Here is a 15,402-nt window from a genome sequence, read left to right on the forward strand (position 1 = left end):
GTTGCTGTGTCCACTCACCCTGCAGAAACTAAAGCTCTGATACAGATGTTGCTGTGTCCACTCACCCTGCCAGAAACTAAAGCTCTGATACAGATGTTGCTGTGTCCACTCACCCTGCCAGAAACTAAAGTTCCTCGACTCTCCATGGCATGTTGACACAGGCGGGTGATGGCTCACCTGGGAGAGCGAGAGAGAGAGAGAGAGAGAGAGAGAGAGAGAGAGAGACAGAGAGACAGAGAAAGTGACAAAAAGAGAGAGAGAGAGAGAGAGAGAGAGAGAGAGAGAGAGAGAGAGAGAGAGAGAGAGAGAGAGAGAGAGAGAGAGAGAGGAGAGAGAGAGAGAGAGAGACAGTGAGTGAGTGAGTGAGTAATAGGCTAACAATATGGATCAGGTAGGCATTATTTACAACTTATACCAATTTATAGGCAAAACATTTGAGTAAAATCTGGCTGAAATATAGGCTACCTTTAGCCAGATGGTGTGTGGTGTGTTACGTTCCAAATGTATACTATTGTGAATTACATATATACAAAATACAATCAGTAAATTATGTTAAAATAGCAGAATGTATTATTTACATACATTCTAGGCAAATTTGCATAGACCTCTGCAGAGTAAACAAGTGGGCAGTCGAACCACAACATTTGACACGAGACAAAAGACATGTTAGTTGACTGACCTCTTGCTACTAGGACTAATATCTAATCTAATATCTCCCTCTACTTAGTAGACAGTGGCTCAGGAGGTAGAGCAGTCGTCTGGTAATCCGGAGGTTCCCGGTTCGATTCCCGCTCATCCCGGGCAGCGTGTCGAAGTGTCCTTGAGCAAGACACTTAACCCCTAACTGCTCCCTATGAGCAGGTTGGCACCTTGCATGGTTGCGTCCGCCGTCGGTGTGTGAGTGTGTGAGTGAATGGGTAAAAAATTAGGATGTTCGATATTGGCTTTTTACCGATACCGATATACCGATATTGTCCAATAATAAGTAAATTTCAGGTAATTAACATTACATATCTCTTGTCGTGGAATTGACACAACATTATGCATACTTTTGACAATAAATAAAATCAGAATTTGTTCTTACTTGCTTGTAAATAAAGTTTAAATAAATGTAAAAAAAAAAATTATAATATATATATATATTTTTGAAAACAGATACCGATATCACATTTTTAATGCCAATATCGGTAGGCCAATAATATCGGACATCCCTAGTAAAAATGTGAAGAACAAAATTGTAAAGCGATTTGGATAAAAGCTGCTATATAAATGCAGCCAGTTACCATTTTAACCTGTTCAGCTATGAACGTGAAGCCTTGTCCGCTCGGTCGTTCTCGTAGGTCTCTCCCAGGACGGGGTTAAAGGGCTTACTTCCTGCTCGATGGTAGCTGGACGCGTACGCAGAGACTGCAAACGTGGCCATGTACACCTGCACAGGAACAGAGAGGGTGAATGAAGCCTGTATGTACACCTGCACAGGAAACAGAGAGGGTGAATGAAGCCTGCATGTACACCTGCACAGGAAACAGAGAGGGTGAATGAAGCCTGTATGTACACCTGCACAGGAAACAGAGAGGGTGAATGAAGCCTGTTACATGCATATTGCATATCTCTGTACAATATACCTTCACACTTGTGCTGTTGTCGATATACACGTTGAAACATGATTCACTTGCTCATTTAGCTTCATTTATCAGTATTACTGTATGTGTAAAAGGAAAAGACATAATATGCATCTCAACAGTTTCAAGGACACATAATCACATTTGATTGTGAAAATGGCCTTTTCTGTGTGTTGTTTTACAGAATGAGGGGTTGTCCCAACACTGAGAACATGTTAAATACAGTATACCGTAATTCCTCTAATAGTAACCCCGCTTGTATTTGTTTCAACTGTAGCGGGTACCAGGCTTGTATTAGGAGGAGGCCTGTATAAGAGGGAGGCCTATATTCAAATTTTCAAACGGATCATAATGAATAAATCAACATTTTGTGTCAGTTTGAACCCAGTAAAATGTACTGGGTTCATTTATTGAAACCAAGTACTGTATGAAATAGTAAACAGTGCAATTACAGGTGGTCACTGGTCATTTCAACGTTTTCAAAGTGAAATCAAGTAACTAGCTCAGTATGCAGCTCAGTATATTAGTAACCCGGCTTGTATTAGGAGGCCGGCTTATAATTGCTTAGCTCAAGAGCGCACCCGGCCATTAATAGAGACCCGGCTTGTATTTGAGACCCGGTTACTATTAGAGGAATTACGGTATGTGCATTCTGCTTTTTCACTGGGGGAACGTAACGCGTGCAGAGGTTCACACCATTTTCCCCAGATCCCTCCCTGCTGAACGACCAGGACACACACCCCACCGGCCCCCACCCCCCCCTCACCATGCGCTGGTACGGGTCCTGGGTCCTGCCCCCCCCCCCTCGCCATGCGCTGGGGGGTCTGGGTCCGTCCCCCCCCCCCCCCCCCCCCCCCCCTCACCATGCGCTGGTGCGGGTCCTGCCCCCCCCCCCCCTCACCATGCGCTGGTACGGGTCCTGGGTCCTGCCCCCCCCCCCCCCCTCACCATGCGCTGGTACGGGTCCTGGGTCCTGCCCCCCCCCCCCCCCCCTCACCATGCGCTGGTACGGGTCCTGGGTCCTGCCCCCCCCACCTTCCCCTCACCGTGCGCTGGTACGGGTCCTGTGTCCTGCCCCCCACCCCCCTCACCATGCGCTGGTACGGGTCCTGCCCCCCCCCCCCCCCTCACCATGCGCTGGTGCGGGTCCTGGTCCTGCCCCCCCCCACCCCCCCCTCACCATGCGCTGGTACGGGTCCTGGGTCCTGCCCCCCCCCCTCGCCATGCGCTGGTGCGGGTCCTGGGTCCCCCCCCCCCCCCCCCCCCCCCCCTCACCATGCGCTGGTGCGGGTCCTGCCCCCCCCCCCCCCCTCACCATGCGCTGGTACGGGTCCTGGGTCCTGCCCCCCCCCCCCCCCTCACCATGCGCTGGTACGGGTCCTGGGTCCTGCCCCCCCCCCCCCCCCCCCTCACCATGCGCTGGTACGGGTCCTGGGTCCTGCCCCCCCCACCTTCCCTCACCGTGCGCTGGTACGGGTCCTGTGTCCTGCCCCCCACGCCCCCTCACCATGCGCTGGTACGGGTCCTGGGTCCTGCCCCCTCACCATGCGCTGGTAACGGTCCTGGGTCCTGCCCCCCCCCCCCCCCCCTCACCATGCGCTGGTACGGGTCCTGGGTCCTGCCCCCCCCCCCCCTCACCATGCGCTGGTACGGGTCCTGGGTCCTGCCCCCCCCCCCCCACCATGCGCTGGTACGGGTCCTGGGTCTGGCTGGCCGTGTCCAGCAGCTCGCTGTACTCCAGCTCCTCACAGAGCCGCTGCAGGGTGTTGAGCGGCTCGTTCAGCTGCACCGGCATGGCCACCTTGGACAGGTCTTTACCGATGTTGTTCCTCAGGATGTTCCACAGGCTCACGCCGCCACTGCTGGGGCTCGGGGACGGCAGGGTGGTGCGGCGCCGGCGGGCCGCTGGGAGCGTGCTGCTCACTGGGAGAGAGAGAGCGAGAGAGAGAGAGAGAGCGAGAGCGAGAGCGAGAGCGAGAGAGAGCGAGAGCGAGAGCGAGAGAGAGAGAGAGAGAGAGATGGGTGCAAGCGATTTTTGGAGACAGCCGTCGTCGCTGGATCATAATCAAATCAAATCAAATCAAATGTATTTGAAAAGCCCGAAATCACAAGGTGATGCCCCCATGGGCCGGACAAGTCAAGAAGAAACATCACAATAAATCAAGAACAAAAAAAACACCATAAAATCCTAAATAAATGCTAAAAAACACTCAGACAAGACATACCCCAGCGAATGTACGGAAAAACTCACTAAAAACCTAGCAATAGGAAAAAAGCACCACAGGCGATGTGGAGGAGAGAAACCTTAGAAGGTCCGTTCAAAGGGGGGATCCCCCAACTTGGATGTCGGTGATAATATATAGTGTTGCTACAGTATGGATGATCGGTGGGTGGAGAATAAAACGTTTGATCTTTCTGACCTTCTGTTATGATCGCAGCATATAGACCAGAGGTTGCCAATACGGTGCCCATGGGCATGTCGTCGCCCGCAGGGACCATGTGAGTCACCATGTTCTAAAGATAGTACTAGTCAGTCACCATGGAGCTACATTTAAAACATTTTAGTTGCTTTTCTTTTTGAACATTAAATATCTTTGGAACAGTTTGTGATAAAGACCCGCTTTAAAATTTTTATCTGGAATCTCTCTCTGCATCTAATCCGCTGTATCTATCCATCATGACTTGAACATGGAGGAGGGCTGCGTTCTTGTAGTGTGAATCCAGTGTTTAGAAGGTGCTCTTTGGATTTTGGGGAGCCAGTTGAAAAAACAAAGAAGTTCCAGGCACTCTTCATGTATAAAAAAAGCTTTAATAAATTGCTTAGTTCACATTAGAACAATAAAAAAAACTACCAACATGTTTTTCGGCCTTGCTGTCGGCCTTCTTCAGGGCATATATCTATGTCCGTCACTATAGCCAATGGAAATGCTAGAAATGGTCACGTGGGCCAGGAGATCCAATGGAAAATTCCTATAGTTTCTCAATAGTCCAGTGCACTCTGCAGATCGGGCCGTCAGACAGACACAGGCTGGTTGCACGTAACGGAGGATATAGAGTGAGGCGCTTGTCTCTGGTTTTATAATAAAATAAAATAAAAAGCCTTGGAACTTGTGGGGATGTGTTGAGGATGATCCAGAAAATATAAATGAAAAGGACTGTTGATATAGAAATAATGTGAATGAAAAGGACTCAGAAAAGCCAGAATGCTGAATACGTGACACAATATGTGACGCGTTTGACTGAGTATCGTTGCACTAGTTTTCAGAGTAAACTGAAGGAGGTCCTTCATTCCGACAGCCATCAGACTTTACAATGCATCACTGTGCCTCACTGAGCACAGGGTGACAGTTACCATCTTCCTGGACTTTTACTTTTAAACCGACATAGTACAATTTTACACTTAACCCTTTCACTGCCACACGACAGAAGGGGTTGTGTGATAGTAAAGGGTTAACATTCTGTGTATTGTCGCAGTGAAAGGGTTAACCGTTTGGTAGTGCGGCAGTGAAAGGGTTAATGTATATTTCTATATATTTTATATTAGAATGTAACATAGGAAATGTATATCCCGGACTGTATTTCCCTCGGGATGAATAAAGTATTTCTATTCTATTCTATACAAACCCGGCAAGGCCCCAACTTTCAACATAATGTGTCCAGTGTTGGGGGCATTGTTTTCATTGGAAGATTTCCCCTCGGTGATGGAACTACTCGTACTTTCTCATCGTCACTTATCGTCACAAAAGCGTGAATTCGAGTACCTGAGTTGTGCCTCTCGCTGCTTCCGTCGTTGCTGTAGGTATCCATGGAAACGCTGTCACTGACATCACTGATGTACGAGTCGTCGTCGGAAACCTGCGGACGACACGTCAATAATAACCAAAGGTCAGCGAGTGACCGACGCAGAACCTCATATGGAGAAAAAGATAAAAAGCACAATAACATTCCATGCTCCCATGGAGCAAGGCACTAGCGTCGCTAGGGGTTAGCGGTCCAATTCCCACCAGGACACCGCAAACATGGACGTACTCCAGGTAATTTAGGGTGCTTGGTTTGGATGGAGATGTGATGTTTATAATGTATAATTCTTTGCATAATCAGAATGCTAAATATTTGTAAATTTTGTAAATACTATTTCAAAAATAATTTTTTAAATACTGCTTTTTAAAATGCTTTATAGCTAAAATGATGACTATGTTAGGCCACAGTCTACCACAACATGGGACTATGCTTAGTACCAGAACTATTTTCCTTCCTGTTTCCCTGACAGAAAAATATCCAATTAACACTTTAGTCGCCAGGCTTATATTCTTAATATACCATCCTCCGCCAGCTCTATTTGTCTATGGGGATGTTTACCTTCTTTGCAGGGCTATAACTTTTTTAATTGTATTGCTAAATTGACATTACTATGGCCCATTCAACGTCAAGTATCTATTGTTCAGGGTGTAGCAACGTTAAACTTTTTCATTCACATATTCATACTAAAATACGGTCTAAGTATGTTTTTATCGTTTTCTGCAGCTTTCTCCAGAACGTGATTTATAGCCCCAAATGCATTATATTGATGATCAAATACAGTTTGATAGGAATCTGCACGAGATAAAAAATTTCAAATGGACGTGCTTCTAGAAGTTACTACTGATCATCTGATGTTGACCGGATGGGGGCGGGGTCGTTTATAATTCCGTGGCCAACGTTAGATGATTCATCTAGTGTGGGTGATATGATCATTAGAGCAGTTAGTATCGAACACGTTAAAAAATAACGCTGAATCTTACCGTAGCTTCCTCATAGCGTTGGGCGATGAGCGTGGAACAGAAATATTCCTATTATGGGATGTAGAAATATGCGATCCATTTCCAGGTTGTATAATAGTATATACGTCCAAATCATGTTGTTTATCGAGTTATTGGTAACGGATTGCTATTCGTTGTGTCTAGCTCGAGTCTTGGGACTATTACCGAGTGATCGGACCAAATTGGAATGAGCACCAGCTTCCATTTCCTGTTTCCGCACTGGGCGATCCGCCGATCGGCCACCAGATGGCGCTCTTGAACCGTTGGAGAGTTGAGAGGGGATCAACAGTAGATCTCAAGTCTCCGGGGGAGAAATGCGATTTCGATCACAGATTTTTGAAATATTGATATCAAAGACGTGGTATTGGCAGAATGAGCATGGCGGGGAATGCCTGGGTACGGCGTTTTTGGCGACCATAGTGTTAATAGACCTGTTCGCTGTATACAAACATACCATGTTCGAGCCAATCAGCAATACCAACTGAGTCACGTGACTAAGTTGCCCCGGACCTGTGCGAGCTGCTGCGCTAAAATAAGTACAACGGGGCTCTATGGAGAAACCATGACACTACCGTGACTAAAAGTATAACAGGGCTCTATGGAGAAACCATGACACTCCCCTGACTAAATGTAGTTTCAAACGAAAACGGCTGGATGTCATTTAGCCAAATCAGCATGGCTGTGAGTGTGAGTCTTTCACCTTTTACATTATCTAGTTTTGGCATGGATTGATTGTTTAGATCGCTAGCATGGCTAACAAATACGAATATATTGTAAATCTGCCCCGTTATTCTGACCAGGATTACGTTCCTTTATGCTCCGGGGATGCGCGTGCACACTGAGTCTGACGTATACAGCAAACAGGTCTATCAAGTGCCATTTTATTAAAAATACAGAACAAAATATACAAATGTAAACAGCAGAATACAGCAGAATAGGGTTATGTCTGCAGCCTGAAATTCCGCTAAAGCTTGTTTTTTATCAAAGTTTTCTTTATTCCAGAATTTTTTTTAACTGTGACGGTGCTTCTGAATGAAACGATTCTTCTTCGTTTGTATTTTCAACAGACTAGAAGCTTTGGAGCATATCGCTGCAATCAATGAGGTAATTAAAAGTTTCAGGGCAGTGGATTTTAATAAGGAGGACTTTTCTGTATTGAAATCATTTGAGTTACTGGGTGAGATGGGGGCAGTCGTCTGGTAATCCGGAGGTTCCCGGTTCGATTCCCGCTCCTCCCGAAGTGTCCTTGAGCAAGACACTCAACCCCTAACTGCTGCCGATGAGCAGGTTGGCACCTTGCATGGTTGCCTCCATTGGTGTGTGAATGTGTGAGTGAATGGGTAAAGATTTTAGGAACAATTTGTAAAGCGCTTTGGATAAAAGCGCTATAAATATATATATATATATATTAGGGCTGTCAGTTTATCGCGTTAATTAGATTAATTAATTACAGAGCAAATTATTATTATTGTTAATTTTTTTTTTTTATATTATTATAATTTTTTTTTATTTTTATTATTATTATTTTTTTTTTAACATGACATAAAATTAGATACACGAGCATTAACAGTAAATATCCAAAGTAAATCACAGGACTATACATTCCATTTGAATCAATATAAATGTAGTTTACGAGATATATACCTAATACTTGCAATCCAATACAATACATACATATGCTCTTGCTCGCTCTTCCCCCCAGGACCCCCACTTGGATAATCCATCCATTTTCATTCGTTTCTAACCAGGAATTACAATTCCTATGCTAGCCTTTATTCTCTCCACCACTTCTAACCAGATTGCAATGCTGGTTTCACTGACACCTAAAATTCTTGCTGTAGATATCTCTAGAAAAATCACATCAAGATAGGTAAGAACCCATACCTTCCGGCACATTTTATCCGGTTGAATCCATCGTGATGCTATCAGCTTTTTAGCTGCTGTGAGACCGGACAAAACTAGTCTCTTTAGCTGTATAGAGGCTGCAAACTGAGACACATCATTCAACAGCAATACAGAGGGCTGTACAGGTATGTTCAGAAATAAGAATTCTGATAATTGCAGGGTCACTTCTTCCCAGAATATCTTAACAGGTGGGCAATCTCAATACATATGCATAAATGTACCCTCATCACCATTTGTACATAAGGAACATAGAGAATCTTGTCTAAGTCCCATTCTGTTCAATCTTATAGGAGTCAGGTATGTCCTATGAATATAATTAAGATTAATTTGTTGATGATCCGGGTGGCGTGACGCAATTCGAACGTTTGCCCAGACTTCTTGCCAATCAAAATCTACTTCCAAGTCTGGTATAACCCTCCTCCAGACTGAGTCTAGGGGAAGGATTCCATACGAAGACGTTAGTAAGTGATGATAAAAGTCAGATACAAAGCCTCTCGATGTCTCTCTTTCATAGAAGAATTTGTGATATCTGTGGTGCTCAATTTATATTTATATTTATATTATGACATCACAATGTTCCAGAGCGTTCTAGCCTGTTCTAACCGGTTCTATTATGACATCACCGCTGCAGTTACAGGTATATTTAATGGGACTCCATGAGCCTTCAAACATTCCAATAACTGTGCGTAGAAATAATATGTGGAACTGGTGAGGTTAAATTTGTTACGTATATCTTGATAGCTACAACAACCCCGTTTGTTGAAAACATCTCCCAATGTATGGAAGCCCTGCTTTTCCCATTTGGGGTATCTGATAGGTCGTTTTCCAATAAGGAGTGCATTGTTATTGAATAGGGGAGTATGGCTATGCCATTTATGTTGGTTAGAATATTTGTTCTGTGTTTCACGCCATATCCGAATCACATGTGTAATAAGAGGGCCAAATTTCAATTTGCATTGCTTAATTGATAATATGGTGTATACTATGTCCTGCAGTCTATGTGGTGCTACTATATTTTCTTCTAAGTTTCTCCAGGATACAGATGCTTGGGAGTCAAACCAGGTTGTCAGTGGTCTTAAAGAGTACGCTTTAAAATAGTGGTAAAAGTCTGGAAATGATAAACCTCCGTCGGCTTTGTTTCTCTGTGCGGTGGATCTTTTTATTCGTGGAGGTTTGTTATTCCAAATAAATGTATATGCGGTGGAGTGTAATTTTTTCCAGTAACCATCAGGAGGGGGTAACGGTAACATTGAGCTAATGAAGTTGATTCTAGGTAAAACATCCATAATTTTTTTAGCGTTTATCGCTTTTTCTGGTCAAGCATGACCGACAGAAACAGGTTAAATGGGATATAGATCAGGGGAAGACACTGAGAAAATACGGCGAGTCCGGGAGTCGAACTCGTGTACCCCAGATCCGTGACGCGCACGGTTGTCCCCGACGCCGAAATAGCGCCGAGATACGCGGTGAGCTACTGGAGCTCCCCTTAAAACATCCATCTTAACTATTGATACTCGGGCCTGTACTGAGTTTTTAAGTTTGGACCACCTGTCAAAGTCGTATTTGATCTTATCTTGGAATTTTGTGTAATTGTACTTCACCGTTTGGCATATAGTAGGGAATATTTCAACTCCTAGACATCTGAAGTGTTTTACCATTGGTATTTTTTCTGGAAGGAATATATTCTTTGCAGGGGCATTAAGTGGTAGGAAGGCCGACTTTGGCCAATTTATCCTAAATCCTGATAGATTGCCAAAATCATCAATCAACTTGAGAAGATGAGGCATTGAGGTGGTAGGGTTTTGCATGAACAATATTACGTCATCCGTCGTATTTTTATTTTTTTTATCTCATTCATTCCATAAAAACGTAGAATAAATATACAAACTTTTTTTTTTAAATGGTCCTTTTGTATGTTCTTGATATCTGATTCTAGGGACATCTATGGATCTCAGGGAATGTATTCCCAGTGTCAGAAATACTGTGTCTGTTACTAGGCTTGAGTAAATTGTAATGAGAATATCAATTCAATTATTATTATTATTTTTTTGGCTGTGAATAACACCATGCTAAAATTGACCAGACCTGAAAAATCTAAGCAAATGAATAAAGGAAAGATGATTAAACAGAAGGTTTTGTAGATACAGTACTGAATTCTGCCATCCGGACACATGCAATTTGAAATATGATTATAGAATATCAGGCCTAAAATGGTTATGCGATTCAAATGCGATTCATTAGATTAATTAATTACAAATCCTGTAATTAATTAGATACATTTTTTTAATCGCCTGACAGCACTAATATATATGTATATATAAAAAGAAAAGAGTTGGCGACGGCCCACAGTGTAGGAACCGGAGTCTGACCTCGTCAGACGAAGAGGAGAGCAGGTACTCCTGGGCATCGAAGAACTCCGACAGAGACTCCGGGATGGACGCTTTGCTCTCGTTGGAGGCCTGGTGGACCAGGGAGCGGGAGCCGTCTGGACTATCCTGATTGGAGGATAAGAAGTTCACCGACAAGGAAATAAAGAGGCCTCGCACGGAATGTTAAGTGTATTGTTGTCTCTCTTCCAACATGGCTGCCTGTAACCGGTGGTAACCACTTTAGAAACAAAATATTCTACATTTCTGTGCAGTGGTGAAAAACGAATGTCTGTGGTACTACTACTACAACAACAACAACAACAACAACATCCTCATTATACACATCAACAGTAGGCAGTGTTGGGAAAGTTCACTTTCTACATGAACTAGTTCAGTTCACACATTTTAAAATGAACTAGTTCAGTTCATAATTCAACATTTTGAACTGAAGTTCATGGTTTAAAAAATGAACTAGTTTATAGTTATTTTTTCAATACGTTGCTGCGAGCTATTATTTGTCAACATTATTGCCACACCCCATATAGAACCTCAGACAGCGATCAGAATACTGGCATTTCTGGCAGATAAAGGCACTTTACCATGAACCGGTTACGTCAGTCAGAACAAATGGTATAAGGTCTGATCCATTCCATCTCTATCGATCTACCTGCCAAGGATGTCCGGTTTCACCGCACATTTTTATTCTTTCCCTCGAACCACTTGCCTGTGCTATACGTGCTCATAAAGAAATCAGTGGTACTCGTATTGGTAGTTGTGAGTATAAGGCCAGCCTGTTTGCGGATGACATATTATTAACACTAACAAATCCTAGCCATTCCATCTCTCAAGTGCTAAAGCTTATAGATACATTTGGTAAATGTTCGGGCTATAAAGTGAATTATAGTAAAAGTGAAGCTATTCCACTTAACAACCTAACTTTTCAATCACATCTGGGTTCTGCTCCTTTCAATTGGAAGCCAAAAGGAATTAAATACCTGGGAATTAAAATCCGATCTCCCATTGAAAAAATGGTTGAGTTAAATACATCTGACCTTTTAAAGAATATAAAGGAGGACATCAAAAGATGGACAGTCTTGCCTTTATCCCTTTGGGGCAGATCTGATATTATAAAAATGAATTTGTTACCAAGGCTAGCTTTTTTGATGTCCTCTATACCTTTAAAGTTCCCTCCTAGTTGGTTCAAAGAAATAAACAAATTATTTTCTGGCTTCCTATGGAACAACAGAAAACCTAGAATCAGCCATAAAAAACTTATAAAACCAAGAAATAGTTGAGGAATAGGACTACCAGATATCCACCAATATTACATAGCATATAACTCAAGATACCCCTTGCAGTGGGCTTACAATAGTGTGAGACAGATTGGCAGCTGGGAATGGCTTGAAGAACAAATTATAGAAGAACATAACAAAGATCTATCTCTTTCAATGTTGTGGTATAACCCAAAAATCACTCCCAGACTGGACAATCCGCTTTTAGAATTTTCATGTGAAATAGTGAAAATCTTACATAAACGCCTGACCTTTAGTGGATATTCCTTACCATCATGTCCATTATGGAAAAACCCTTTGCTCTCTGCAGGAGGTAAAATCCTTAAAAATAATGTATGGCAACAACATAATATAACACAGGTGGGCCAAGTGATCGAAAGGGGAAATATGATACCTTTTAATGAACTTAAAACACAGTTTGGGCTGAAAGACACAGAATTTTTATCTTATTTACAAATACAATCAGTTATTAAATTATTGTTGTCTAAAGGCATAGCTATAGGAACAAACGGAGTCATGGAAGAGACATTAAGGGGAATTACAGGCAGGAAAGGCATTGTTTCTGCAATGTATAAACTATCATGTTCAACCACCCCTGATACCAATACCCAAACTAAAGTCCAATGGGAGCGAGACATGGGTATATCCATATCTGAAACACAATGGGAAGCAGCACTTAGGAATAGTACAAAAATATCAAAATGTGTTAGATATAAAATTATACAATTAAAGATACTACACAGGGCCTATATAACACCCTGTACATTGAATAAAATGAATCACACCCTACCCAAATTGTGCTGGCATGGGTGTGGAGTAGAGGGTACGCTCATGCACTTGCTGTGGCACTGCCCGCTTGTTAGGAAATTTTGGTTGGACATTGCTGAGGACCTGTCAGTTACTCCAAATTGACATTAATCCTTGCCCTATAATGTGTATATTGGGTGTAAAAATGGACACTGCTCAAGCAAAGATTGTAAATAATACTGTAGCACTGGCTTTTCTAGCATGCAAACGGATTATTTTAATGAACTGGAAAGAACGCAAACCGAACTGCTTCAGTATGGAGAACTGGCGCAAGGACTTCATGGACTTGCTATCGATGGAACAGGCTGCTCTGTCTCTTCAAGAGAGTGATAGGCCCGATGGCCTTCAAGGTCCCCTGAACTTTATTAGATCACTATCTGGAATAAGTTTGTCTACTGAACCTTTGTAACGCTCTGCAACCCCCCCCCCCCCCCCCTCGCCCCTTGTTGTTATTGTTATTATTATCATTTCTTGTCTTGTTTTGTCGTGTATGTATTGTCTTGTTTGAGAAAAATAAAAAAACTTTAAATATTAAAAAAGAATACTGGCATTTCCATAACACTGATTATTTGTCAGTGTTTCCCCTACCGTTGCCTTGAAGGGGCGGCCCGCGTCACGCGTAACGACTCTCTCTCTCCGCGCCCGTCCCAAATCTGGCACACTTTTGAACTAAGTTATACTGTGATAGAGTGCCGAGAATGAACGCGTTCACAATTACGTTCATCTAGCGGAAATACAGTACGCTCAGTTCACGTTCGCCCAAAATATGAACGAGTTCATGATGAACGATCGTTCATTGAGCGCGTTCAGGTACATCACTGACAGTAGGACCAGCAAACACCAGCTATACTGTAGATCTCTCACGCCCCGGATCCTTAAAAAGAACAGTCTTTCCTGTTTACCAGTCCTTCTGTCCTTGATGCTGCACGCGGCGTTAATGGAAAAACTGTGTTCCACCAAAGGACTTTATGTTTTGTTAACGGTCCAAATTGCTAACCCCAAATGACCAGATGTTGCACAGAGTGCACACGGACGACCTGATCTGCAACCCAAGCTATTTTTGGCTAGTGATTCATAATCCCCTGCCTTATTAGAGAGAGAAATGTATATCAGAAGGCCTTGTTCACTGGACCACAGCCTGCGTGAACACAGATTAAGCTAGGAGCGACCTATTAATAGTCCATACATTTCATACATTATCCTATAGCCGCGGGAGAGAGCAACGGGAAATACGACACCCACGAGAGGTCTATAGTGAGAGGTCTATAGAGAGGGGTCTATAGAGAGAGGTCTATAGTGAGAGGTCTATAGAGAGAGGTCTATAGTGAGAGGTCTATAGAGAGAGGTCTATAGTGATAGGTCTATAGTGAGAGGTCTATAGTGAGAGGTCTATAGAGAGAGGTCTATAGTGATAGGTCTATAGTGAGAGGTCTATAGAGAGAGGTCTATAGTGATAGGTCTATAGAGAGAGGTCTATAGTGAGAGGTCTATAGAGAGAGGTCTATAGTGAGAGGTCTATAGAGAGAGGTCTATAGTGAGAGGTCTATAGAGAGAGGTCTATAGAGAGAGGTCTATAGTGATAGGTCTATAGAGAGAGGTCTATAGTGAGAGGTCTATAGAGAGAGGTCTATAGAGAGAGGTCTATAGTGAGAGGTCTATAGAGAGAGGTCTATAGTGAGAGGTCTATAGAGAGAGGTCTATAGAGAGAGGTCTATAGTGAGAGGTCTATAGTGATAGGTCTATAGTGAGAGGTCTATAGAGAGAGGTCTATAGTGATAGGTCTATAGTGAGAGGTCTATAGAGAGAGGTCTATAGTGATAGGTCTATCGTGAGAGGTCTATAGAGAGAGGTCTATAGTGATAGGTCTATAGTGAGAGGTCTATAGAGAGAGGTCTATAGTGATAGGTCTATAGTGAGAGGTCTATAGTGAGAGATCTATAGAGAGAGGTCTATAGTGAGAGGTCTATAGAGAGGTCTATAGAGAGAGGTCTATAGAGAGAGGTCTATAGTGATAGGTCTATAGTGAGAGGTCTATAGAGAGAGGTCTATAGTGAGAGGTCTTTAGTGATAGGTATATAGTGATAGGTCTATAGTGAGAGGTCTATAGAGAGAGGTATATAGTGAGAGGTCTAATGGGCAGATTCTCCCTTAACACCAGGCTCAACAGGACAGAAATAGCACAGAGTTGACATACTACACAGTAGGCTTGAACACACACTTACTGAGGCATAGGCGGTCTTCAGGCCTGTGACCTGTGCTGGTTTGGGGGATTGCATGTCAAGAGTGAGTCTCACTCTGTCTCTCTCTGCAGACAGGGAGCTGTAGGCCGACCTCAGAGTGCTGTGAACTGAAGAGAGGGAAAGGGAGAGAGAGAGAGAGAGAGAGAGAGAGACAGACAGAGAGAGAGGGAGAAGAGAGAGATAAGAGGAGAGATAGGGGGGAAAGATAGAGAGAGAGAGATATAAAAGAGACAGAGAGAGGGAGAAGAGAGAGATGAAAGAGACAGAAGAGAGATAGCGAAAGAGGGAGGGGAGAGAGAGAGAGATAGAGGGAAGTATGAATATTAAAATAAATAAAGAACTGGGTATCCTATGGATTATTTAATTTA

The 15,402-nt window shown here is 43.3% G+C and overlaps 1 protein-coding gene across 1 annotated transcript in view; it reads right to left on the bottom strand.

The window, feature by feature from the left end:
- The window catches only part of osbpl3a (oxysterol binding protein-like 3a), a 147,027-nt gene that overhangs the window by 32,193 nt on the left and 99,432 nt on the right, over window positions 1-15,402 (bottom strand). The window contains exons 11-14 of the mRNA XM_084313667.1: window positions 15,017-15,141; window positions 10,696-10,821; window positions 5,384-5,477; window positions 3,304-3,545 (exon numbers count right to left, since the gene is read on the bottom strand). Of these exons, the coding sequence (XP_084169793.1) occupies window positions 3,304-3,545; window positions 5,384-5,477; window positions 10,696-10,821; window positions 15,017-15,141 (587 nt within the window). The remainder of the gene's footprint in view (window positions 1-3,303; window positions 3,546-5,383; window positions 5,478-10,695; window positions 10,822-15,016; window positions 15,142-15,402) is intronic.

Source organism: Notolepis coatsorum, assembly GCF_963971535.1.
Source record: "Notolepis coatsorum genome assembly, chromosome: 4".
Classification (NCBI taxonomy): domain Eukaryota; kingdom Metazoa; phylum Chordata; class Actinopteri; order Aulopiformes; family Paralepididae; genus Notolepis; species Notolepis coatsorum.